The 25,492-nt window shown below is 35.4% G+C and overlaps 7 protein-coding genes across 7 annotated transcripts; 3 read left to right on the top strand and 4 right to left on the bottom strand.

Annotated features, from left to right (window-relative positions):
* Positions 1-2,353: 2,353 nt before the first annotated feature.
* PHYBLDRAFT_157198 (hypothetical protein) lies at positions 2,354-4,249 on the bottom strand. The gene is made up of 6 exons (XM_018433582.1): positions 4,139-4,249; positions 3,829-3,990; positions 3,619-3,652; positions 3,354-3,547; positions 3,202-3,282; positions 2,354-2,925 (listed from the first exon to the last, which is right to left on the bottom strand). Exons 1-6 carry the CDS (start codon positions 4,173-4,175, stop codon positions 2,798-2,800), a joined length of 636 nt encoding a protein of 211 aa, XP_018297306.1. The 5' UTR covers positions 4,176-4,249; the 3' UTR covers positions 2,354-2,797.
* A 1,742-nt stretch (positions 4,250-5,991) lies between these two features.
* On the bottom strand, positions 5,992-7,042 carry PHYBLDRAFT_121082 (hypothetical protein). The gene is made up of 4 exons (XM_018428781.1): positions 7,020-7,042; positions 6,470-6,530; positions 6,275-6,397; positions 5,992-6,209 (listed from the first exon to the last, which is right to left on the bottom strand). Exons 1-4 carry the CDS (start codon positions 7,020-7,022, stop codon positions 6,187-6,189), a joined length of 210 nt encoding a protein of 69 aa, XP_018297305.1. The 5' UTR covers positions 7,023-7,042; the 3' UTR covers positions 5,992-6,186.
* A 1,234-nt stretch (positions 7,043-8,276) lies between these two features.
* On the bottom strand, positions 8,277-12,101 carry PHYBLDRAFT_179049 (hypothetical protein). The gene is made up of 7 exons (XM_018438092.1): positions 11,901-12,101; positions 11,224-11,815; positions 10,873-11,018; positions 10,329-10,696; positions 9,983-10,217; positions 9,672-9,867; positions 8,277-9,559 (listed from the first exon to the last, which is right to left on the bottom strand). The coding sequence occupies exons 1-7, from the start codon at positions 12,030-12,032 to the stop codon at positions 8,388-8,390; spliced, it is 2,841 nt and encodes a 946-aa protein (XP_018297304.1). The 5' UTR covers positions 12,033-12,101; the 3' UTR covers positions 8,277-8,387.
* Positions 12,102-14,538: 2,437 nt separating this feature from the next.
* PHYBLDRAFT_58313 (secreted thaumatin family protein) lies at positions 14,539-15,165 on the top strand (the record flags this gene model as incomplete). Its single annotated transcript, XM_018440294.1, has 1 exon — positions 14,539-15,165. The coding sequence occupies one exon, from the start codon at positions 14,539-14,541 to the stop codon at positions 15,163-15,165; it is 627 nt and encodes a 208-aa protein (XP_018297303.1).
* A 721-nt stretch (positions 15,166-15,886) lies between these two features.
* PHYBLDRAFT_162338 (hypothetical protein) lies at positions 15,887-17,713 on the top strand (the record flags this gene model as incomplete). The annotated part of the gene is made up of 9 exons (XM_018434604.1): positions 15,887-15,922; positions 16,000-16,096; positions 16,215-16,343; positions 16,433-16,514; positions 16,618-16,755; positions 16,837-16,954; positions 17,017-17,112; positions 17,229-17,325; positions 17,424-17,713. 9 exons carry the CDS (start codon positions 15,887-15,889, stop codon positions 17,711-17,713), a joined length of 1,083 nt encoding a protein of 360 aa, XP_018297302.1.
* Positions 17,714-18,233: 520 nt separating this feature from the next.
* PHYBLDRAFT_107014 (hypothetical protein) lies at positions 18,234-19,418 on the top strand (the record flags this gene model as incomplete). The annotated part of the gene is made up of 6 exons (XM_018427972.1): positions 18,234-18,331; positions 18,426-18,456; positions 18,579-18,693; positions 18,813-18,929; positions 19,020-19,191; positions 19,271-19,418. Coding segments are annotated over 6 exons (681 nt in total), but the record flags the coding sequence as incomplete, so codon positions are not given.
* A 3,106-nt stretch (positions 19,419-22,524) lies between these two features.
* Positions 22,525-23,797, bottom strand: PHYBLDRAFT_162336 (hypothetical protein; the record flags this gene model as incomplete). The annotated part of the gene is made up of 3 exons (XM_018434603.1): positions 22,525-22,644; positions 22,728-23,317; positions 23,479-23,797. The coding sequence occupies 3 exons, from the start codon at positions 23,795-23,797 to the stop codon at positions 22,525-22,527; spliced, it is 1,029 nt and encodes a 342-aa protein (XP_018297300.1).
* Positions 23,798-25,492: the final 1,695 nt, after the last annotated feature.

Below are 25,492 nucleotides of genomic sequence, written 5' to 3'. Positions count from 1 at the left end.
AGTCAATCATATGAATTCCAAAAAAAAAAAAGATTATTTAATACTATTGTCTGAACTTTTGCGATCGATTATACTTATCTATAATAGCCAAATCTCATTACAGGATTTCAGTCTAAAATTGGATGATTAAAAAAAATTGTACTGGACGATTTGTAATTTTACGCTATATATCATCCAAAATATTATTATTGGGTTATACCACAAAAAAATGGTAAATGGATACTTTACTGCTGTTTTGTATTTGTGAGTCAAAGATTTTTTAGACAATTGTTCAACCAAATGTCTTACTTGTATAGAATAGCATTTGGCAATAACCAGAATATAGCTAAAACTTATGCCATGTTCTTTTGTGGCTATTAAAAGTACTGACACTTTTATCGGGGGTTGCTTCTTTTTCTTTTTGGCCTTTTCAAATCGCACTGGTTTTTCGCCTTGTATCCCTCAATAATTTCGGGATTAAGCCAAAACTAAGGGCTACAACCGTGCCTATATCAAAAGAATGGCCTCTTTCCCCATCTTTTGGGCAATTAACCTTCTTGGGGCTAATAATCCATTATTCATTATTGTCGCTTTAAACTAATACGAGTATCATTACAAGAGACTGTAGGCACATTTCATTTTCTAGTTTTAATCTTTGTTTCTTTTAGGATTCTAAATTCTCTTAAACTGTTTCATTTCAAGCTCTTTGTAACAGCCGTATCAAGTCAGGGTTTTATATATTCCTTGTTTAGTGTATATACCAGAAAGCCAGTCTTTATTTTGCAATGTCTGTGGTAAGTCTTTGGTGCAAGTAGGGCTTATGCACCTTTTTAGATTTAGCAATGATCAGCTACTTTATCATCAAAACTGTATCGGATCCAAATTTACTCTTTAGATTTCATACTAAGTTTTTACTATTATTATACGTGGCGTAATATAACTTTGGTGAAAGCTTCATATTTCTAAAAGAAGACAGAAGAAAAACACAATGTCGACAGTATAAAGTGTACTGTATGTATTACATCCTCTTTCTTTTCTTCTTTTTTCTAACTGAATTAAAACTTATTACAGCATTCCACATACCATACTGTACAGTACAGGCTATTTTTATCTACTAAGGGTCTATACCAACACGCCTCTCTTGATACTGTTTGAGCTACAGCACATGTCAATTAAAAATGTATTAAGAAAACTGACATATAGACATAGATAGATATAAAAGCTAACATGCAGAAAAGCTATTTTGTAAATACTTTTCTCAAATAATGTTTTCCCATTTTTGGGCAACATTCGCCCCATATACAACAACCCATTTTAAGGACAACAGGTTACACACATGTATCTGCTGTATAAAGTGTATCGACACAGGAATTGTAGTAGAACAAAAGTTTATAATAAGGAGATATTCACATTGATTCTAGCGATTATATGTACTCTTTGTGATATAGCATATGACAAGCGGTTGTGGCTTCGATGCATGGTCGTCAGGAAGTTGTTGATATCTTCTCCCCCTCTAGCGTCACAAAGAATTATATTACTGATAAAGAAAGTTTCACCAAGATCATAAAATATTCAACTGCTTGTCCTTTTATATATATATATAAATAAAGAAGTATAAAGAAGTATAAGCTACAAATAATTAATTAATTATGTTGCAATGAATAACCTGTCAGACAAATGTATGATTTGTATTGTACAACTCCAATATATTTTATTCAGGTATCAAAAATAATTAATGCTTAAAAGGCTTTACTATTCTTGGGAGTTTATATGAAAATACAGGTTAGTTAAAACATAGATCTGACGGCTATCTTTGTATCCGTTCAACCCTCTCTAATAAACGTCTTTTATATCGATTATATAATTTGCCATCAAATTAAATCGACAAAAATTTATATATATATATGTATGTATATTGGATCTCCGTTGATATTCTTAACAATCTGACTGTAACACCCCCACACCTGTTCACTACTTCTCTAACCTCTGGAAAGACATAGAGAGAGAGAGTGTGTGTGTGTGTGAGAGAAAAGCAGAATAAAATAAAGGATCAAAAGATATGAGCAACAAGAGGCTATAGACCATAACCCTGATAAAAATTCCAGTTATCTGACCATCAAGGCTCAAATATATATATAACGTATAACATATAGAAGAAGAGACAAAAAAAAGATCCCTTGTCCATTTCAAAAGACAATCATTGTGGTGCCAGACAAGGGTATTTTTTTCTTGTGTATTTTTTTTAAGCTTTCTGTCCCACATTAATCAAAAGGTCCATAAGGTGGCTTTTTCTTTTCCTACATAAATAAATTATATTAACAATGAAAAGAAAGAAAGAAAATCCTTATAGGAAGAATAAGCCAAATGTATCTATGGATTTCTTACTAGTAATAATAAAATATTTTTTTGTTGATTTATTGGTTGATTTATTTATTTTAATACATATAAAAAATAAAATATAGATAGATAGATAGATAGATAGATAGATAGATAGAGTAAAGGTCGTTAGAATATAGAAAGGGAAAAAAAGGGTTTGGGCTTGGAGGGTGAGGCGATACGAAAGAGAGAGAATAGAAAAGAAAAGAAAAGAAAAAGGGTAAGAGATCGCATATAAGAAATATATATAGGGATAGATAGATGGAATAAAGAATAAAGAATAAAGAGGTTGATTGATAAATAAGATAGATAAATAGACAAATCAAAGAAAGAACCATATTTTGGGTTTGGTTTCATTGGAAATTATTTTCTTCATTTCCTTGCCTTTGATTGTTATTTAGCTCTCTTCAATTCATTCTTGTTTTTTGGTTTCTATGCCTCTTTAACAGCATCCGCCACCCTGCTTCTGTTCATCTGGGGACTGAGACACCATAATAGTCTGTCCACCAGTGGGCTTAATAACATTGTTAGAAGACTCCAAAGCCTTGTTGGACACGATCCGGTAGATTTCTATTATAATGGTAATATTGTATTTTTTTTAAAAAAAATCAATTAATTAATTAATTAAATGAATTTATACTGTGCGTGTGTGTGTGTGTGCTGGGGCGTATGTGCGTATGTGCGTATGTGCGTATGTGCGTATGTATATGCGCATGTATGTATGTATGTATGTGGTTCTTATTGCACCCAACCACAACCGTTGTACATCAAAGCCCCTTTTTCTTTTTTCCTTTTTCTTCTATACTTTTACATCCCCTTTATCTATGCCTATGTCTATGTCTTTACCTGTCAAGATTCTCTGGAAAGAGAGCTCAACGTTGGTGGCATCCAAAGCTGAAGTCTCAATAAACGAAAGGCCGTTTTCAGCTAAAATGAAATATCAATTATCAGTAAATAATAATAAATTTATAAAACAAAAAACAAAAAAAAAGACTCACCAGCAAATTGCTTGGCATCATCAGTGGGAACAGCTCTCAAATGTCTAAGATCGCTCTTGTTACCCACAAGCATGATAACAATGTTGGAATCCGCATGATCACGGAGTTCTTTTAACCAGCGTCCGACACTTTCATAAGTCGAGTGCTTGGAGATATCATAGACCAACAAAGCACCAACAGCACCACGATAGTAGCTATTTGTCGATAAGAATTGCGTTAAACTCAAACATCTTGTACAAAAAGGACACTAGATAAATTAACATACGCGCTGGTAATGGCACGGTAACGTTCTTGGCCAGCTATATATGTATTTAAAGTAAGAGTTAATCGATCGATCGATCAATAAATCAATCAATAGTAACATATATATATAATATAATATATAAGAACTCTTCATCATCATCTTCATCATCATCATCATCATCATCATCATCATCATCATCTTGGTTTGTATGATGTACAATCAATAATTTACCTGTATCCCAGATCTGGGCCTTGATGACCTTGTTGTCAACCTGGATGCTTCTGGTGGCAAACTCAACACCAATGGTACTCTTTGACTCGAGGTTGAACTCATTACGCGTGAAGCGACCCAAAAGGTTGGTCTTACCGACACCGGAATCACCAATCAGTACAACTAACAAATGATGTATAGTTTAGAGACAGCATTACATTAGATTTTTCTGTTTATTTTGAGATTTTTTGCTTCTCATCATCAGTAATACTTTTTTTTTTGTTTTTGTTTTTGTTTTTTTTATAACTGTATATAGTCTTGTTTATCTTACCCTTGAACAAGTAGTCATATTCGTCGTCTCTGCTCATATTTGCTTATAGAAATAATAAATATATATATAAATAAAAAAAGGGCTTAAAAAAATAATAATAACAATAATAAAGAAAACAAAAAGGGGAAAGAATAGATGCGACTGCAAAGTTCAGTTTGTGTCTGTCCGTCCGTTTGTCTGTCGTGTCTGTGTCTGTGTCTGTGTGTCTATCTATGTGTGTGTGTGTGTACGATTTTTTTTATCTGTCCGAAAACTACTGGCACCTCTCAGAATTTTTGTGGCACAGGACCAATTTTTTTTTATTTAGAGCCACACCTACCGATTTACTCCCCCCCACTTATGGAAACTTTTAAAATTATTGATGTTTCTATTGGCTGCTATAGCTAATCAAGAAGTTAATATATTAACAAAGGGAGAATTGTTCAATTGTATTGTTTCTAGCTTTTAAAGTAATCACATCAATACTGTAGCAATAGGTGTGTAAAGAGGTCGACAGGTCTATAAAGCAAACAGGCCTAAGATAAAAGATTTATCGGCAGCGCTTATGATCCAATAGAGCAAAGTATTTATACACCAGTCATTAGGATAACAAGCACCCAAAGCGATTCCATAATGTTTAATAGTTATAAATTTCGCACAAATGATTTATGCGTCGTCAAGGAAACGCTATCTCACTTTGAGTATAATAAATAAAAGTAAAATAAAATAAAATAAAATAAAATAAGAAGAACCACTTTGTTCTATTACACCCCGGGCTTCAGATACAGTAACCTCAGCTATTGTTTTTTTCTTTAAAAAAAAAAGAAAAAACTTGGGAATTTATTTAGGGACCTTTAAGCATTAAAAGGACATGTTTACACATTTGGTATCCTCAACTCGACACAAAGGTACAGCTAAAATCTGAAACTGATGAACCTTTGCTGGTTGAAAGTCTAGGATATGAATTACAAGAGAAAAATTCTTTCGGGTGGTTAGGTTTTATTTAGTTAAAATTCTCTTCCAAGTCCTACCAGCCCCAAGCCGGTCTATAACAACCATGGGAAGTTTTGCTTTTTTTGTTTTGTTTTCTCATGACTAATCATGTCTATCTTTCAACACCTCGAGTACTATAGGAAATTTCTATAGGCTTAAAAAAAATTGATACCAGAAATAACCTCAAGTAATATGTGAATAGGTACCGAAACAAAATAGTATATTCATACTGGACATCATAAACTTACAAGTCAAATTTATTTTATTTTCTTTTCTTTTCTTTTCTTTGCTTTGCTTTGCCTTGTCTTTTGTGCATTCAACCTTTTTATTATAATATTATTTCAAAGCATTTTATTATTATTATTATGTGTATAGATTGGTGTATAAAAAACACTCGCCTTGTTTAAGCTCTACTCTTTCTATGATATGATAATCAGGGAGGTGTAGTATTTATCTATATGGTTCAACAAATTTGTTTATATCAACGTATATGAACGTAGTTTTTTTTTCTATTCACAGAATTGTGCTTGTTGTCAAACACAACTAGGTATTGTGGGCTGAGGTATTCAGTGATAATCCTTTTACCAAAAAAAAAATCATGTAATTTGGTAGCTCCCGATATTGCTAGCACACTGAACACTATGTCTGTAAATAATATTATAATATATTTGAGTATAAATGAACGTTAAAAGTTTGCATTTGGTTCAATTGCATAAACCTCTTGGTCAGACTTAAGAGTATCAAACTTCACAATCCGCCACTGGAGAAAGCACCTTGGCATACAATACAAGTGCATTAATGTATTTGACTACACTGATGTTCAGACCCCCTTTTGCAAGCATTTGTATAAAATATATAAAAGGTCGGTCATTTGGGATCCAAGTCTTAATAATTTATATCACTTGCTTTTTTTTGTTAAGAGCACAATACACACAATACACACAAATCACACAAATCACACACAGTGTATATGCATATACATACATACATGTATATATACGCACTATTTTACTCGCAAAACAAATAAAGGTCAAAACCATACAACTAAAGAAACCTCAGGTAAATGATGGTTTAATTTAGATCTCGGAGACAACAAGAGCTAATAAAAATGCCGAGAATTAATTATCATTTCACAAACACAAAAAAAAACACAAAAATACTTACTAGGGGGAAGGGACTGTCTAAGCTTCAGAGCCTTCTGCTGGTCCTTGACAACAAGGGTGTAAAGGTAACGGGAGCATCTGACCTTGAACTTGGTGGCATCAGCGTTCTTCTTGATGCGAGCAGCTGCGTCCAAGCAAAAAAAAAGTTAGTCCACATATTTTAACAAAGTCTCTACCCTTTTTTTCGTAAACTTACAGCGGGCATCCTTTCTGCGGGAGATCTCAAGGAACTGCTTAATATCCTTAATTTGCTGAGGCTGTAAAATAATTACGATTGTAAGTAAATTATAAACATTGTTATAATTGATGTCTTTTGAATGAATGAATGAATGAATCGGGTGTAGACAATTGAAGTGATGGATCTACACGGAATTCAACTATATGCAATCTTGTTGTTGTCTTGAGTTGTTTCGTTTATGCTTAGAGCAATTTCATAAATTCTTTTTCATTAGTCGGCATTGATTTATCGGCGTGTTTGTGCATGTGAATATATACATGTACATGTATGCTTGTGTATACAGGCGTGCGTATTCAATGTGTTCTGTACTGCTCTTTTTTATTCTTCGCTTTTTTTTTCTTCCAAAAAAAATACATGATTCCAATGTGGAATCTCGGATGATGTACCAGGTTGTAATATAAATTGTAATATTGTAAAATTGTCCCATTATGCATCCATCCAGATCATCCAATTCATCCATTCATTCATCCATCTTTTCTCGGTGTTCATCGGTACTGTCGTGGCTTACCATAGTTGAACGCGCTTAGAGATATACGGAAAGAGGAGGAACTTGTCTTTACAAGAGGTTCCTCGTTTTGGGCTCCACCTTTGGCGGCTTTTCAAAATGGCAATATATATTTAAAGTGTAAAATGTATATATATACATAAATACATACATGCATACATATATATATAATCCTTTACTGAGCGCGTATTATTCTTAATAATTGATGATTCCATCTAAACCGACCTTGCATTTATTGACTACCCTAACAAAGTATGTTAAAAATAAATTAGTGCTTTAAATAAGGAGAGAGAGAAAGAGAGAAAATTATGTATTGTGTATGTATTTTTGAGGTTGGTTGCGTACCCAATTCAACCTCTAGTATTTCTATCTGTCTATTGTTCTTTCTTTCGTTCTTTTTTTTTTTTAAAAAAAAAATACTAATCACAGATTTTTATTACCATCCTTCAACCATTTGTTGAACATTCATTCTACAAATTATAACATTTTAATTGTCCAAGTTGGTATTGGTTGTCGGAATTCCAGAACGAATGCTTGGTGTGGACAGGCTAAAAGGTTCAAAAATGAAAGAAAGTTCAAACTACTCTGGCTGGCTAGTCTGTTTCTATTGCCAATTGGATTGAGAAGAGGAGCATGATTTTGGTTGAAGAGATATGCTACATGGAAAAAAGGCATTGAAAAACCCGCTCTAAAGCATATTTCAACTTGATTTTGAACTCTTTAGTCTGTCCACACCAAATGTAATCATATGAATTGATATCAACTTGTAATAAATCTGTTTCTAATGTATAAGATTGACCTCGTTCTTTATGGTGATAAGCATTATACTTGTATCCAAAAAGAAGAAGAAAAAGGATTAATAAATCAAATCAAGAACACTTGGTATGCTACTGTATATCCTCAAAAGAGAAAGAAGCATATCTGATAACTTGTAATTCATAGGTACAAGTATAACCATACCCATTTACTCAGTAAAGATGCCCATAAACCCCATCTTCATTTTCATTTAGTATTAAGTTTATATATATATATAGACCGGTTTCTGTTGAGAGGCTACTATCGAACTCTGTTCATTGTCATAAAGACTTAACAGCGTTAGCGATTCCTCCCATCTCTTGGATCGCTCTTATGTGACACTTATTCCTTCTAAGCATTGAAATAGGCCAGAATGATGATATATCACATTTATTTTAGTTTAATTCGATATAAATTTCAATTATTGTCGGGTTTATATATTTATCTATTTACAGTTCAACTTGTGGGTTTAAAAATTCTATATGTATATAATATATTCTTAAATATACATATTTCCTTTCTTATTTTTTTCTTATTTATTTAATATTAATATTATTAGCAATAATAATAATAATATTAAAAGTTTATGTCATCATCCCAAGCTCGCAAATCATCTCGATCATTCTTGGCACCAAATGTACCACCGCTAGCTTTCTTGGCACTCACGATTTGGTATGAATCAACCCAGGTCTTGATAGCACTCAACATATCCACAATCTTCTGTTCATTGCCACCAAATATATCTTTGATTGTAAATCGTCCCTCTATATCAACTCCTTCGCGGCTCATAAACTTGAAGGCAGCTACAATTTTGTCTAGCATGTGCATACTTGCCGATACAGTCGATCCATTACTACTACTGCTACCACCACCACCAGTAGGTAAACGTTCGACTTCTTTACCACTCAAACTCTCAAGTAACTCAATCAACATGTCTCCCGTACGAAACTCGGTCAGGTCATTGAGCTTGTGGTAGATTATCTGGTTAACCCAGTCAATATAATCTGCAGAGTTCCAGTCCTCATGATCCTTTGGCATCATTAATGACACGTTTGTCTGACTTTCTTCAGTTAAGCGACGCAGTCCACCCGGTCGATATTCTGCCAAGTCGCCGTCGTCGTTGTCGTTACCATCACCACCACTTTCTTCTTCTTCTTCTGTTGCTGATGTTGCTGTATTACTGTCATCACCATTATATCGGTTGCTACCAGGCAAGTATTTTGGTTGTGGTTGACTAGGCAATTTCGGTGGATTTAAATCACTAGCAGTAACAATGGTGTTCAGAGTATTCGATGACCCCGTGCTTATTGGGGGAGATGAGGATGTTGTGGAATTGGTCGAGGGTTGGTAAAACATTAAACTTGGCTGAGTAGCCGAGATAGCCATCGAACGTGCAGTGTAGCTAAACCCAGAATCCTGATATGCTTTGCGACTGTCGTAGGAGGGGCGGAGCGGATTTACGTCCGGGCTAGGGACGCGATGGCGAATTGTTGAATCAGAGTCGTGGGTGTTAAAAGAGAGATCTGAGCAGGATTGTGAACGTGGGCGGGCGCTTCGTGGTGTGGAGGGGACAGCACGTGGAGTCATTGGAGGTATGGATGAGTCAGTAGGGGAGTGTGGAATGGTTTGCATCGGAATAGGCGGTGGGTTTTCTTTGGCGTACAGGAGTACCGAAGGAGGACGAGGTTTCATTCTTCTAGCAGTATCGAGACTGACAGTTGGGATTGTACTTGATGACATGACAGGAGCTGTGTACATATAAATGTAAGTGTAAGTGTAAATGTGCATGTGCATGGACATGGGCATGTACATGCGCATATGCATATGCATATAAATATATTATTGTAATTCAAAATTTACCTTTGTAGTCTCTAGAAATTGTGGCCTTAATGAGGGTTTTGAGCCAGGCACGCATGCTATTTTCTGTATCAGTGTGAAAATAAAACGTGCGTTCTGTATCATGTTGAGCTTTGAATGAATATTTTCCGGCATGAATATTTTCGTCCAAGATGATTTTGTAGCCTCGAAGATTGATAATGCCCTTCATACGTACATCCTATTGCCAAAGTATTGTAAGTATTTTTTTATATATAAATATATTTCTTCTCACCTACAACAATTACTAAAATAAAATAAGGTAAAGTAAAAATGATCTAGATTTAAATATTTACCGTAGGGCTCTTGAAGTAGAATAGATTATAGCCTTTAAGAACAAACCATCGTTTGTTCCACGTTCTGTATTTGTCGCTTTGTTTGTGGAGCCAGCCTTCCATGTCTGGGGCCACACTACCATCCGAATATCGTGTCCGTTGATTTATGCTGTCCATAGAAGAACGAGAATCGACTGGCAGAATAGACTGAGGTTTTCCGGTTGGGAAGAATGAACTTCTCATGGAATCAGAGCGACTAGAAGAGAATCAAGATCAAATAGTTTAATTAAATTAAAATCATGTTTTTTTGTTGCTCTCTTTCTTTCAATAAATAAAGTACTGTTATTGTTATTATTGTTATTTTTACCTTCTAATTTGAGGGAAGTCTCGGGTAGATTGATGAGCATGAATGATGGTATCGTTGACTGGGTGGTCAGTTGTAGTAATAGAAGTAATAGAGTTGGTGTTTTTAGAGGGAGGTTGGAAAGAGGAGGATGTTGCTAGTCGACGAGGTTCAAAGTCACTTTGAGAGACACCAGATTCCATCATCTCTGGTCTGCTGTATCCTATACTTGTTCTGCCACTATCGGTATCCTGGCTTGGAACATTTTTGTGTCCAAAATCTCTACTCTGGGTATGGTATCTTTCGGACATAGATGTGGTTCGTGAATGCTTGGACGACGATTGGCGCTGTGGTGGCGGGCTCTCGGTAAGGTTCCGTATCGGAGTAATGGCCTGATCAAAGAATAATAATTATAGGAAAATCCGGTACAACGATATTAATACAAAAAGTTTTTTTTTTTTCATTTGCTCTTAGTGTTGTGAAAAGCATGTTCATTGAACCTTCCCTTTCTATCCCCCCTTCTTTTTATTTAAAAAAACTATCCATATTTCAGAATCCTTACCCTTACCCCTCCTCCTTCTTGACGGCTCCTTTCTTCGCGCAGGGCATTAATGGCGCTATGAATCTTGAATCGCTTTCCAAATGTGTTGATGTCCAGCTCTTTGAGTGATTCGATCGTGAGCTCAAGTAGAATATCACCGCTGATTTCTTGTGCTACACATTGATTCATTTTATGAGTTACAAAAAAAATGCTCGTGTTTGAAATTATGTTGAGTGAATGCAAGATAAAAATATGTATGTATCTATGTATATTTAACAGAAGAAAGGCTCAAAAAGGAGCTGTGTATCCATAAAAACAGATAGATAAATAGATAAAAATAAAAAAAAATGGAAATTTAATAAAAAAAGGATTATTTACCTTTAAAGATGTGAACCACTTGGCCGAATTGCATTGCTTCGAGCCAAATGCCTACCTGATCTACAGACCAATCTTCTGGATTTGTGTTAGCAATGGCTGGATGCGCCATACTATCCGAGAAGGTCTTTTGGGTATTTCTTAAGGACGGTTGATGAGTAGTCACAGGTGGGGTTGTATTTGGAGTTGTGGTGGTACTAGAATGTGAATGTGGAGGAGATATGGATTCTGGACGGACAACAGGGCTGGGAAGTTTTGTGGGATAAGAATAGTTTTGATGTGAAATTGGTTGGTCCGGTCGAGTAGAGAATGGTTGTGACATGCGAGCTGATTGAGGAATTGAAGATGCCTCGTCAGTTCGATCAATAGAAGGGTGTGACATGTGGTTTGGGCGTGTTATGGTTGGAGATGAGTCTACTCGAGGATTAGCTGGTTTTTGAAGTTGATTGGATGTAGAAGGTGTGGGCAAAGACGTGGTATGAATGGTTGTATCTGCGTGTGTGTTTATGGGTGTGTTTATGGGTGTGTTTATGAGCGGGATTGGAGAAGTGTAGTTTACGGGGAAAAGGCCAATCTGACCAAGAGCATTACGACCCTAACAGATTATTATAGTAGATTGATGAGGTTGTCGGTCGAGAGTGGAGTGTGATTGTGTATGTATTTTATATGGTTTTGCTTACATGCCACCATCCATCGTCATAGCCGTCATCTCGCTGGATTACAATCAAAGGTTCTCCTACCGAGAATGAGATCTCGTCGTCATTCTCAGCGTCGAAATGATGGATTCCATAGACAGTCTCGGAGCCAGCCATGAGACGTTTGGATTCATAAAAATAAAAATAAAAAGTAAAATTAAAGGTATATAAGCAGCAAAGACAAAGTGAATCGAATTGAATTAAAGAAGAAGAAGAGTAAGAAGGAGGAGAAGAAGAATATTAATATTAATACTAATATTAATAAAAAAATATTAATAAAAATATTAATAATGGTAGTGGTAAAAATAAAAATAATAATAGAGAAAAAATAAATAAATAAATAAATAAATAAATAAATAAATAAATAAATAAATAAATAAATAAATAATGGAGGGCGGAGGATATAAATGAGCGAAAAAAAATAAGTGTAGATGTATAAAAAAAAGATAAAGGAAATGAAATGAAATGGAATGGTTAACGAAATCTCCAGTATATATCTTTATCTATAGGTATGTAGGTATGTAGATATGTAGATATGTAAATATGTAAATCTTTTAACTGTCTTTATCTAATTGAGAGAAATGGGTATATATCTATGATTTTTATACATAAAAAAGGAAGAGGCACAAAACACAAGCAAAAAGAAGTAAAGGAAGAAGAAGATGTGCACAAAGTAAAATAAATGATTAATTTTTCATTATTAATTTTGCTACTTTGATATATTATATATTATATATATATTAGACACTAATGTGTGTGTATGCGCACACAGACACACAGGCACACAGGCACACAGGCACACAGGCACACAGACATGCAGACATGCAGACATGTAGACACGCAGACACGCAGACACGCAGACACGCAGACACGCAGACACGCAGACACGCAGACACACGGGTATGCAATTATTAATACTGTCATATAGGTGTGTCAAAACAATGGTTGCACCAGTTAATGATCAATAACTTGTAGACTAAAAGGATAATATATAGTTTTGGCTAAGAAGGGGATATAAGGGAGTGAAATAAAAATCGAAAGAGAGTAACGATGAGAGAAAGATATATAGATGTAAAGGACGTTTATGGGTATTGAGAAGAAATATATAATAATTATTCAAGTATAATTGTGCAAAAAAATAAAAATAAAGAATATATGGCCACGTTATTTTGAATGACAAGTTACTGGCATGGTTAATAAACCGGGTTGAAGGGAAACCAACCCTGCAGTATGCTGGGCATTACATGCTTATACCTCAATCTACATATCACTTCAAAAAGAAAATCCAATATAATACAAATATTAATCAGTGCTTACGTGATATATATATTCTATAGACTAGTTTAAGAGACAATAATAACCAAATAAATAAACGTGTTTAAAGGGGATCAAATAGGCTTTTCCACATCTGCTGTTGTGTAATATGTTGATCTACCACCACGCCAACCTTGGACATAAAAGGCAATTGCCGATGAGGCCGCACGAACCAGCCAGGCTATGTAGGACACACACACACACACATATATAATATTACCACTAGAATTAATTATTTTCTATCATCATATTAACTTATCCAAATAATCATTCAATTGCGCAATTCTCTCTCGCAGCAACCGTCTATCATTTTGAAACAGTCATTATACACACAGGACATTTGATTACACCTCTATGATGCAATTATTCAATAGAAGCACAAAGTTGACCCATTGAACCAAAGGCGGGGATAATTGCTATAGTCTATACTATAAATCTTTATGTGGTATCTTCTTTGTCTAATAACTGAACCCTGAGTCACAATCAGTATAAAGAATAGTCTCTTTTTCTCAATTTGTTTATAATAATTCAGAATCAAATAGCACCATTTTTCCCAGTTTTGCGGAACTTCTATTGCAGGCTCATTTGTTTCTTCGTCATTTTTATTATTGGTACCAATGGTAATAATCCTTGGCTCTGGATATATAACATCGTACTGTACAATCACTACAGAGGATAAACATTTTAGCTTTTAGTGTCAGGTCATTGACATAATTGGTTGTAGATCTGTAATATATTTCACTTGAGAATTTTTTTTAAAAAAAAGAAAAAGAAATCTCTTAAAATTTAACGAATACCGAAATTGAAACTCTGAAACAAAGCCAACCTTCACTCAGTTCCTGAATAGACTTTAGGTTTCAAACGATGATTAATATAATCATAGTCCCTGAAGCCAAGATTTTATCTTTTTTTTTTCTGACTCTTAGATTAACTGTACTGTACTGTACTGTACTGTACTGTACTGTACTGTACTGTACTGTACTGTACTATACACTTTAACTTCAATTTTTTTTGACCATACACAATCGTACAGTTAAGCTATAGTGTACCTGAAATACATCATCATCATCATTCTCGTTTTACTATTTTTTTTTTACAAGTCAAAAAAGATAAACTGCCAAGATTGTGAGACTTATACCCGCTACTACCTATCAAATAGACAACGTATCAAAAGTATAATGTAGAATCTCAAGTTCATTTTGGGTATAAATACGGGCACTTGGGAACTGGTTTTTTCTTCTCATCATCAACCACTCACTCTTTCCATCTCCAAACAACACCACTACTACTACCACTCTTTTATTCTATCATGTACACTTCCTCTGCTGTCGTTTTCTGCCTTGCTGCCCTTGCTGGTCTCGGCTCAAGTGCTCCTACTAGTGGTGTTACCATTACTGTTACCAACTCCTGCTCTTATGATGTCCAGGTCAACCAATTGACAAATGATCAGACTTCCAATGGAGATGGATCCGTACTCGCCTCAGGTTCTTCCACTGACATCCAGGTTGCCTCTAACTGGGGAGGCCGTATCTGGGCCCGTAAAGAATGCACTGGCTCCACCGACTGCAACGCATCTGCACCTGCTTCCCTGGCCGAGTTTCTCCTCAATGGTGCTAACGGCGATGACTTTTATGATATCTCGCTAGTCGACGGTTACAATGTTGGCATGTCAATTTCTCCCAACGGCATGTCCGGATCTGGTCAAAGCTGTGGTACTCCAACCTGCTCAAACTTGCCCGCCTGTCCCACAGATGCCCAAGTCAAGGACGCCGATGGCAATGTGGTTGGATGTGAAAGCAGCTGCAAAGATTGCGACGACTCAGAATATGCTGCTGCTGTCAAGGCAGCCTGTCCCGAAGCTTACTCCTACTCTACCGATGATAGCACTTCCATGTACTCCTGCAAGGCCACCGGATACACTGTCAATCTTTGCTAAATAGTTAGATCTTTCTTTTTTCTATTAATTACTAGACAAACAGCTGGCTCTGTTATTTTCTCTTACTTTATTAAAAATCCTAAAATAAAATTGTCTCTAAGAAAAAATAATCTTTTCGTTCGAATCTTTATATATTTGTCTGCTTATTTGGCTTTAAGCAAAGGATTTCAACATGTATGCTTTTTTTTAAATTTAAAAGTGTCTGTTCAAAGTATTGGCCAATAATAATTGGTATGTGACTGTTTTAAAACCCTACATTTTTGACAATCTGTCCATTGCCAAAGAGACTGAAGAAGTTGAGCTATAGGACATGGACACCTTTAAACAATACAATCTTTTATTTTTTAATGATTGGATAAAGAAGTGCTAGTCAATATAGACACAAGATATAGAATATATACTAATATATTTAATAGACTAAATACATAATTACTTCTTTTCTTTGACTTGCATTCCAGCTGTCTAACTAAGCTCCCTTATCTCTTTCTGTCTTTATTTTTGGTGTGGTTCCTGAATTTTGGTTCTTGTATTCACCCCCCTCCTTCTCTTCTCTTCCCTCCCTCCATCCCTTTCTCATCCCCCTCAGTGAGGGTCTAGTCTCCTTTTTTTATTTTGTTTTTATATAACAAGTTATTAAAATTGGCTCTTCCTCCTCCTCCTCTTCTTCTTCTTCTTTATATCTATATTTTTTCTCCAAAATCATTTATATCCTCCATTAATCATGTCATCCAATACACTAAACTCTGAACCAGCTGCTGTAAATATAAATATATAATTAACATAATATACAATACAAAACAAACTGAAATGATTTCTTTATTATTATTCAATCAGGCTGCTCTTGACAACTATGTTGGATTTGATACTATTACCCAACAAATTGAAAAGAAACTTCTCAAAAGAGGGTTCCATTTCAATGTCATGGTTGTTGGTGAGCCTTTTTTTAAAAAAAAATCTTATATATACACTAAAAGTGTATTGATTTAAAAAGAGAGAGAGAGAAACTAAATAAAAGAGGTATAAACCCCCTTCTTTTGGTTGTCTCTTAGGTCAATCTGGACTGGGCAAGTCCACCCTTGTTAATACAATCTTTGCATCCCATCTGATTGAAAGCAAGGCTCGTTTGGCTGCAGACGAACCCCCTAGACAGACAACAGAAATCCAGACAGTATCCCACCGTATGTTTATTTTCTACTAAAGAAAGAAAGAGAGAGAAAGAGAGATGCTTAATGCTATTTCTCCTTTTGAACCATGTATAAATATGCAGTGATCGAGGAACACGGAGTCCGTCTGAGACTAAACATCGTCGACACCCCTGGCTATGGAGACCAAGTGAACAATGAGAACTGGTGAGATTTACATACAATAGAACAGCAGCAATGTCAATACCAAAATAATAATAGAAAGACTTTATTGATTATTATTATCTTTTTTTTAAAAAAAAAACTTTAGCTGGGAGCCAATTATCAAGTACATCAAGGACCAACACTCTGCCTACCTTCGAAAGGAACTCACTGCTACCCGTGATCGCTATATTCAAGACAGTAGAGTACACTGCTGCCTATTCTTTATCGGTCCTACCGGCCATGCGTAAGTTATTTAAACGAAAAATTTGATATGTGCTCTCATCCTTTTATTTATTGATTGATTTCCATTGTGTGCCTAAAATAGTCTCAAGCCAATCGATATTGTCGTCCTGAAAAAGTTGTCAGAAGTAGTTAATGTGGTACCTGTAATTGCCAAGTCAGACTCCTTGACTTTGGAAGAACGTCAAGCTTTTAAGCAAAGAGTAAGATATCCCGTCGTACTCCAACATACTCTTGACTAATTACTGTATATTTGTTTCAATAGATCAAGGCTGAATTAGTATTCCACAACATCAAGCTGTATCCTTATGAGAGTGATGAGGATGATGAGCAGGAACAGGCCTTGAATGAAAGTATTCGCGTAAGTTCAAAACAAAAAATAAAATTCAATTCAATTGGAAAGTCTATATCGTTGTCTTTGTACTTTTGTGTGCAGCAACGTACATTTGTAAACTGAGTTGATTCTGGTTGAAATAGGAATTACTCCCCTTTGCAATTGTTGGATCCGAGAGAAATGTGATTATTGATGGAAAGGCAGTTCGAGGACGAAAGAACCGATATGGTGTGATCAATGGTAAAAAAAAAGCCAAATGACAATAATTGCTTTAATGTATATTGTACTCATTGATCTTTAATCACAACCCATTCCCCCCCTTTGCTTTTGTCCTTTAGTCGAAAGTGAAGAGCACTGCGAGTTTATCTACCTCCGTAATTTCTTGACTCGCACCCACTTGCAAGACTTGATTGAAACTACTGCTCAGATTCATTACGAGGCTTTCCGTGCCAAGCAATTGCTGGCCATTAGAGAGTCAACCCATCCTGCTAGTGCTCAGCCCTCGGTTGCTTCTCCTACAGCTACTATGCTCAGTAGCCCTATGGCTCCTACAGTGATGAGCCCTAGCACTATTGGAAGCCCAGCTACAATGGGTAGTCCTGCACAGTCTCAAAAGTATGTATTATGAATATACTGGATTTTGCAATCTAACAAACTCATTATTATTCCCTGTTTCCTACAGATCTGTCCCTGCCTTTGGTTAGCTAGTAGAGCATCAGAGAAGGCTAATATTGAAATACTAACTCGTATCTCTTCTTCGGCTCCCTCCCTCATTATATTTTATTTGCTCCTTTTTTCATAATTTACTATTATTATTATTTTGAAACAAAAAGGATCAATAAATATATTCCTTTCATCTCCTCGTACCTCATACTTCGTCTTCTTGACTGTCCTTTCGAGACCATCCTTTCTCCTCCCGCGTATCACGTGCATTAAAATAAATTGAATTTGTCAGGCACATTGTGGATTTATTCTCACCCGCTCTCTTTCTTTTTTACCATGACCTTTAAAGCAGTAATTTTTGATATTGGTATGATTATAGGAATAGGAATAGGAATAGTAAAAGGTCTACAAGGTCTTTTTCTTTTTCTTTTTATTTCTAAAGAAAAAACAAGTAGAGTAAAGTATGAAAGTCAATTGTTAACAAATATAACTTAGGTGGTGTGTGTGTTGGATCTCCTATGGCTGGTATCCGCCTGTATGAGGAGAGATATGGTCTCCCGACTAACTACATAAATGTAGCAATGTATGTGTTTATTATTATTATCGGTACCACTATATGCGTGTGTGTCGCGTAAAGCTAGGGTTGATACTAATGTAGTGATCTGATCTGTGTGTAGTACTCAGCAAGGAGAGCAGGGTGCTTTTCAGGTATTAAACAAACAAACAAAAAACACATAAATAAAGGGAAAGAATTATATGAATAGACCGAATATAGGAGAACCATGGTCTGTATTATTGTGATGTAACCACACAACTGTTTTTTCTTGCAGAAACTAGAAAGAGGAGAAATCAAATTACATGATTTTTATATTGCATTTGGAGATCAACTCTCCAATCCTTCCAGCAAACAGCACTACCTAAACTACCTTGAAAAGACTGGAAAACGTAAGAAATAGCTTGTATAGTTTATTCAATATTATTGTATTCAATCCTCTCTCATACCCTTTTCCCCGAGAGAGAGAGAATGTATTCGATATCGATATTGATTTTGATTTGTTTATTAGCTGCTCCTTCGTTTATACCTGATGTAGTAATCAATGGTAAAGACCTCTTTACAACCATGATGAAAGAGACCCAAAGGCTCGATCAAAAGGTGTTTACAGCCATTCGAAAATTAAGAGGTAACAAATTACACCTCAATGAATACATATATTCACTCTTAATACCAACAACACAACATTTCTTATTGATATTCCTGTTTGTATTATTAGAGAGTGGGCAGTTTAGAGTAGCTGCCCTGACGAATAATTTTGAGCTTCCCGAGGATGATCTTAAAGAAACCGAGGAGCTGGGAGGGAAAGTACCTGAAACATTGAAAAAAATGTTTGAACTCTTTATTGAGTCTCGGTTGGTTGGTCTGAGGCAAGTATTATATTATGAAAGGTAGAAGAGGGGAAAGAAGAAGTTTTTTTTTTTTTTTTTTTAAAAAAAAAAAAGGCTGACATTTGAAATGTCGAAACAGAAAACCAGATCCCAAATTCTATTTACATGCATGTAAGCTCCTCAATGTAAATCCTACCGAGTGCATCTTCCTAGATGACATTGGTATGAATCTCAGCTCAGCAAAAAAACTTGGCATGGCAACCATTCGTAAGTTGATTCGAAAATGATACTAAAAAAAAAGGAAAATGGTACATTTATATTAATTTATTTATATTATATTATATTATTAGAGGTGAAGATTGGAAAGTCTGAAGAGGCCATTCAACAGCTTGAAGCCCTTGTTGGATTGGATCTTCACAGTAAAGAACAAAAGCTTTAATTGAGCTTTTTTTTCTCTCTCTCTTTCCCTTTCCTCTTTTTGTATTTATTGGTATAACCGGTGGTAATAGGTGCGGTTCTTAGAAATGAAGAAGAGGGATAAAATAGGAATAGGATACAATTTTGTCAGGATCTCCCCGAGGGAGGAGAGCATGAAGAAGGGAAGGCAGTATTGAAAAGTGGGGAAATTTTTGATCGTCGAGACCAGACAAAGGGAGAGCGTAGTGCGAGTTACTTATATATCTCTGAGGAGAAGGAAGAGACGAAGAAGGGTTGAGGTAAAAGCTTTATTAGTCTCTTCGCTCTTAGAGCCATCTGAAAGGTCGGATTTAGAGCCTTTAAGTCTATAGTTATTCTCAGGACAACGAGCAAGTGTGGGTCCAGATATATTAAAATCCAAACATAAGCGAGACTCGTACTCAGAGCATTCAAAAAGATTGGCATCAAGACTTGTGACAAGAGACGCAGTGGAGTGGCGACTTAGACCAAGTGGTTGATATATAAAGTGTTATTGTCCCCTAGCTTGATTACATTAGTTAAATGGATAAGAAGAAAATGCCTTTGGAGGGAACTGCTTGAAAAAACAGATGAGAGCATAAGCCTTTATTACTGAACCATCCTTGCGACAAACAAATACCCAATTTGAGACAAATCGCATTTCCTCCCCCTTCTTCGGTATGTTTACGTACGTTTATTACTATTTTTGTCTTATTCTACATTGGAGCTTTGGAGAGGGATGCCTTGGTGAGCTCTACATCAGATCCAATAGAAGGAAAGTTATAAACACACTTTTTTTTAGCAAACGAAGCCTTAATTGGTATATTTTAAGATTTCTTGTTTGTTCGTCACTATGAAACGCACGATTGTGGAAATCGTAATATCATGGGCTACCGGTCCAACAGCAATCGTGTTGGGGAAGACTAGATCTAGCAGAATCATTTATTACTATTTCTATAATTGAGAGAGACATGCATAATAACAGATGGTGAGGGATTAGGGATCAGCATTGATTCCATGCTCATTACAAGATACTTTGTAAATCGTTTCTCATGTTAGTAATGGCTACAAATTATTTTACACACAGTTAGAAATGTTCAGCAGGTACGAATTTCTTTTAATTGTATAGATTAGATAAATGCAAAGGCTATGAGGAGGATGCCTAGTTTTTAGGGTATTTAGTATCCATTTTGATTTTGGGGCAACTGCCCAGGTTTTTTTTTTTCTTTTTTTTTAAAAAAAAAGAAGAGTGACAATCGCAGGAACCATGTCATACACCCTTCACACTCATATAGTTTAAGATCGCCATTAAACAACAAAGATTTGAATTGCAAGAACTATTTGACTATTTAAAATATATAAGTTAGAGATATTTCCTTTCTTCCTCTCTTCAATAAATAGCACTCTCATATTGTCATGAGCAGTTCTGACATTCTCCAACGATTCTACAATTCAAATAATAAACGATATTCAATTATCTTTGTTTCTACCCAACTCTTCTTCACTTTTCTTGTGAAAGCACTTTGCACCCTTGCCAGTCTTTCTTTTTTGCCCTGTCTTCTCTAGGTCTTACGAACACAATTGCCCATAATTTTTGTCGCTAGATTTTTCTGTCAAAGGAACTGTACAAGAGATTTTTTTTCTTCTTATGGTGATTTTCCTGACTGCAGGTTTCTCCATGAATACTACTAGTACTCTTTTTTTTTGATATTTTCAAACAAGAGCCTAAAGGGGAAGCCAGGCACATGTTTGAAACTATTGCTCTGAGTGGTCTATAGTGAAAATATTTTGGTTTTGATATAGCAATGTGAGATGGTCAAGAGATCGATACACCCAGTCGAACAATCTGCTTTTTTTATATCTTTCATATTTATAATCCAGATTGTAAACAGAGCTTTTATCTAAAGCTTTTCTTAAGCCATCAACCTCTTGAACCTATCTTAATTATAGAGTTTCAGAACGCATATTTTGGATCGTTACTCCCAAGGGGATGGCATTTTCTGGCAAGACACGACATTTTGATTCTGCCGGACCACATCTGGTCCATAAGGATCCATTCTTATTATACTAGGTAATACAAAGCCATGCTACAAAATATTCATAAAGATTCTCTTTTGTGCTTTGCAAAAAAAAAGGTGGATGTGAATGACTTACCAGTTGGTGCTTTCAAAGCTTGCGAATATAAATACAATAGGTGAAGGAAACAAAAAGACATTATAGGCGTAAGAAGGCCGATAAATAGTAAGATATTCAACAAGATTGCGTCACAATCTAATGACAACAACTCCCTTATAGCCTTCTGCATAACTGGCTATTGTTGATATAGTGTATTTGTACCCAATTGTTATTATTTCTCTATTGTAAAGTCTCAATTTAGGGCGCAAACGGCTATGAATTGAATATATTGTATTCTTTTTAGGACACACCATTTTATCCGGAAGTATTAGAGAAAGACACCGGGCCTTGGGCAGATAGACACACTCAATTAGCTCGGTTAGATAGAAACGTTGTCTTTGTAGGATTTCGGTTTAAGAAACACAGAGCGCTTGAAGGGGAATAAAAAGGATGATAATGTATATATAAGACAGTAAAGAAGAAGAAATAATTATATATATATGTGTGTGTGTGTGAATACCAACCCAATTTTCTCTAAAATAATAACATACGCCCTGATGTATAGATTTGTATTCTATAACTTGTGTTATTAACATCATTAGTATTATTATTTATTGTGTTTGAGTGATTGGACTACATATTTCGAATAAGTAATAAGTATATATATATATATATGCGTGAGTGGGTATGTGGGTATGTGGGTGTGGGTATAGAAGGAATAAAAACAAGGGAGGGTTGTAGATTAAACTGATATTGTTCACACACAAAAGATAATTGCTACTAGGCAAATCTGTGTAGAAACTCTCCAAAAACAAACAAGCACAAGAATAAATAAAAACGAATCTATTTAGCTCGTTCTCGCTGACCAGGTGGTGCCTCTGGGGATCCATTGAGGATTCCGAACAATTTGTTGTTTCGACCTGGCAAATTTCGTGTCAAGAATCCTTTGAGTCCCTTTGTCTTCTATTAAGAATTAGGTTCCTATTTTAGTTGTAGTAACAGTAACATTTCAAAAGGAAAGGGGAGATAGAGATAGAGATCTTTACTTTCTGTGTGGGTACGGACCCTACTGGGCCTTCTTCCGGTATTGATGTATTCGAAAGAGTCATACTGACAGCACTCCTCACGCTCGATTGAGGGGAAGTGTCGGGTGTGAGAGGCATGGCTAGCTGGTTGATTGGAAGGTCGTACATGCCGATCGACGGATGAATGGGACGGGGGGACGGTGGCGTATTTCCATTGAGCTGAATTGTTTTTGATGTAGCAGTCGAAGGTACATTCTTGTAAACACTAGACAAAAGAGGGTATTGAGGGGCTTTGGGCCCAAAGAAAGATTTTTCTTTTAGACTGTCTGTATTCCATCTCCCTTGTTGGTCTTTGTAGAGATGTGCATTTAAGATATCCATGCTGTCTTTGTGAGAGAATCTGAGCGAGTTCCGAGAGGATCTGATTGTACTTGCACTTCTCTCAGGAATACGAAACGAAGTACTCATGGATGCAACTGGAAACACCGATGTGGTTGGATTAGCTGCAATTGCCTTGTTCCCTACGGTGGCGGATGATAGGGCACGCTGAAGTTGACTAAAGTGCACCTCCTGAGGGGTCTTTTTGTTCATGAGAGGCAGTGATACATGCCCTGTGGCATATTATTATTATCATCATTATACATAATATATATATGTGTGTGTGTCTGTATGTGTATAGTGTACACAGTGGCTATATATACAAGCATGCACACTGTGTACATCAAACAATGTAGAATATATATATATATATTGTTATTTCTAAAAAAAATACCTTTTTTGTTAGTTGTGTCTTTTTGCTGCTGGTGTAACTTCTGTTGGTACTGTAGCTGTGTATTTCTTCGCTCGAGTTGATTTGATTTGGGTTTGATTTGACTCTTGAGATGGGTTGGGTTTCCATCGGTAATGTTCGCATTTTTGGATACAACAAGTGCCCCCTGTTCAGGAACAACTCGCGGGGAGGTTCTCATGGTGTCGAATGTGGTCAGACTAGTATATTGATCCGAGAGGCGATCTATATTCTTTTTTAAACTACTCGAGCGATCAAGAAGTCCAAGGTAACGTTCTAGCTGAGGCTTGTACTGTTGTTCCATAATCTATTGTGTACCGAAAATAAATTGAATTGAATCGAATTGAATTGAATTGGATAGAATTGGGAAAAAAGCAGGCAATAGATCAAGTAGACTATCAAGGTGGTAGGGTAAGCCGGTAAGCGAAAGAGAATGAGACAGTAAGAGTGAAAGGAAGAGAAAAGAGAAAAGAGGAAAGAAAGAGTGGAAGAGGGAGAGGGAGAGTGAAAGAGAGGAGTTGGGATCAACACTCTTTCTCTCTCTCTCTCTTTGATACATATATACATACATACACAGGCACATACATACATTCACACACTCATACATATATGTACACATAAATACATTTATTTATTAATTCGTTATTTGTCTCTATTTTGTACTGTACAGAGAAACGTAGTACTATTTAACTTGATGTATTTATCAGCTAGGAGATGTCTAAATAGCCCAAAAAAAAGACAAACAAGGAGCTTTCTACCTTGTATCTCTCTATGATTTATCCTTGCCTTGAGGCAATAAATTCTATTATATTTACTCGGGTATTTATTCATTTTTGAGACTTCAAGGTTCTTCACCTTCTTCTTTAATAATAGATTTTATTATTATTATTGAAACATCAATTCCAATTTGTGAATAATTTTCAGGCCAATGATAACATTTATTTTGTGCATTATTTAATCAAGAATATTATTCTGTAATGATGCTTTAAAGGGAAAAACGAACAAAAAAGCACAGCGTAATAGTAATGGTAATAATAATAAGAAGAAAAGTACTAACGGAGAAAGAGGATGAGGGTGAAGAGGAGAAGGAGGGAGGGGGGCTAAAGAAGAAGGGAGGAACAGAGAAATATTTCTTTTTGGGGGACAAAGTGAAAGGGATAGTGGAGGAGGGGGAAGAAAAGAAAAGAAGATCAAATTATAATATATACTTGACCAGCTGTTGGTCCCCAAGAAAGCACTGCAAAATTGAATATATATATATGTAATATATAAGATAAAGTATGCTTGTTACCAAGTGGGGGAAAAATCTAACTCATCAATATTAAACAATATTAGATGACACATGATTAACTCTATCAAAATAACTAATAGAGAAACTAACTATTGACCAAAATTGCTTTTATTTGACGGATTAATAGCTTGAGAAATCTAGTTAATGTACTCGTATTACCATGCTTCCACGCGTGTAGGTACAACCAACGCCAGAAAACAAGAAAGAGAAAGAGAGAAAACAGTAAAAGAAAAAGAAAAACGGGGTGTCATTTCTTATATTTTACTTTAAATTCGTCGTCTTGTGAAACTGTCTCCTTATTACAATTGCTATTGCTATCACGATCCTTTATTATTCTGTATTGATACTGAACTTATAAGTTAAATTGATCAAGAAACACTTTATTGCTATAGTTACTATTATGATCTTGTATTATATTGATGAAAAGAGTTTGTAAGAAATAATGTACATACATACATATATATATATATATATAGTTTGCCGTGGTGATATTAGTATCAGATAACTGTAATAACATTTGGCTTCTTTTTTGATTGGATAAAGAGTGATGATACTAATAAAGATGTGCATATATATATATTGATTCCAGGGTTAATACAAGAGATAAATAAAATAAATATTGAATACTGAATACATGTGTATATTTTATGGGGAAAGGTAACTTTCTATTCCTTTCTATTAGCATTATTATTTTAGTGTTTCCTACGT

This window comes from Phycomyces blakesleeanus, assembly GCF_001638985.1.
Source record: "Phycomyces blakesleeanus NRRL 1555(-) unplaced genomic scaffold PHYBLscaffold_2, whole genome shotgun sequence".
Lineage (NCBI taxonomy): Eukaryota > Fungi > Mucoromycota > Mucoromycetes > Mucorales > Phycomycetaceae > Phycomyces > Phycomyces blakesleeanus.
This window is presented reverse-complemented; position numbering and strand designations above follow the sequence as displayed.

Excerpts from the sequence above, each read along its gene's own strand:
- PHYBLDRAFT_157198 (XM_018433582.1), bottom strand. The coding sequence starts at position 4,175 with ATGAGCAGAGACGACGAATATGACTACTTGTTCAAGG. Across the intron at positions 3,991-4,138 it reads ATATGACTACTTGTTCAAGG|TTGTACTGATTGGTGATTCC; the intron begins GTAAGATAAACA and ends ATCATTTGTTAG. Across the intron at positions 2,926-3,201 it reads TTTCCAGAGAATCTTGACAG|AAATCTACCGGATCGTGTCC; the intron begins GTAAAGACATAG and ends CCATTATAATAG.
- PHYBLDRAFT_121082 (XM_018428781.1), bottom strand. Across the intron at positions 6,398-6,469 it reads CCGCAGAAAGGATGCCCGCT|CTGCTCGCATCAAGAAGAAC; the intron begins GTAAGTTTACGA and ends GCTTGGACGCAG. Across the intron at positions 6,210-6,274 it reads TAGACAGTCCCTTCCCCCTA|CTCTTGTTGTCTCCGAGATC; the intron begins GTAAGTATTTTT and ends CATTTTTATTAG.
- PHYBLDRAFT_179049 (XM_018438092.1), bottom strand. The coding sequence starts at position 12,032 with ATGGCTGGCTCCGAGACTGTCTATGGAATCCATCATTTCGACGCTGAG. Across the intron at positions 11,019-11,223 it reads AGTGGTTCACATCTTTAAAG|CACAAGAAATCAGCGGTGAT; the intron begins GTAAATAATCCT and ends ATCAATGTGTAG. Across the intron at positions 9,560-9,671 it reads AATTTCTAGAGACTACAAAG|CTCCTGTCATGTCATCAAGT; the intron begins GTAAATTTTGAA and ends ATATGTACACAG.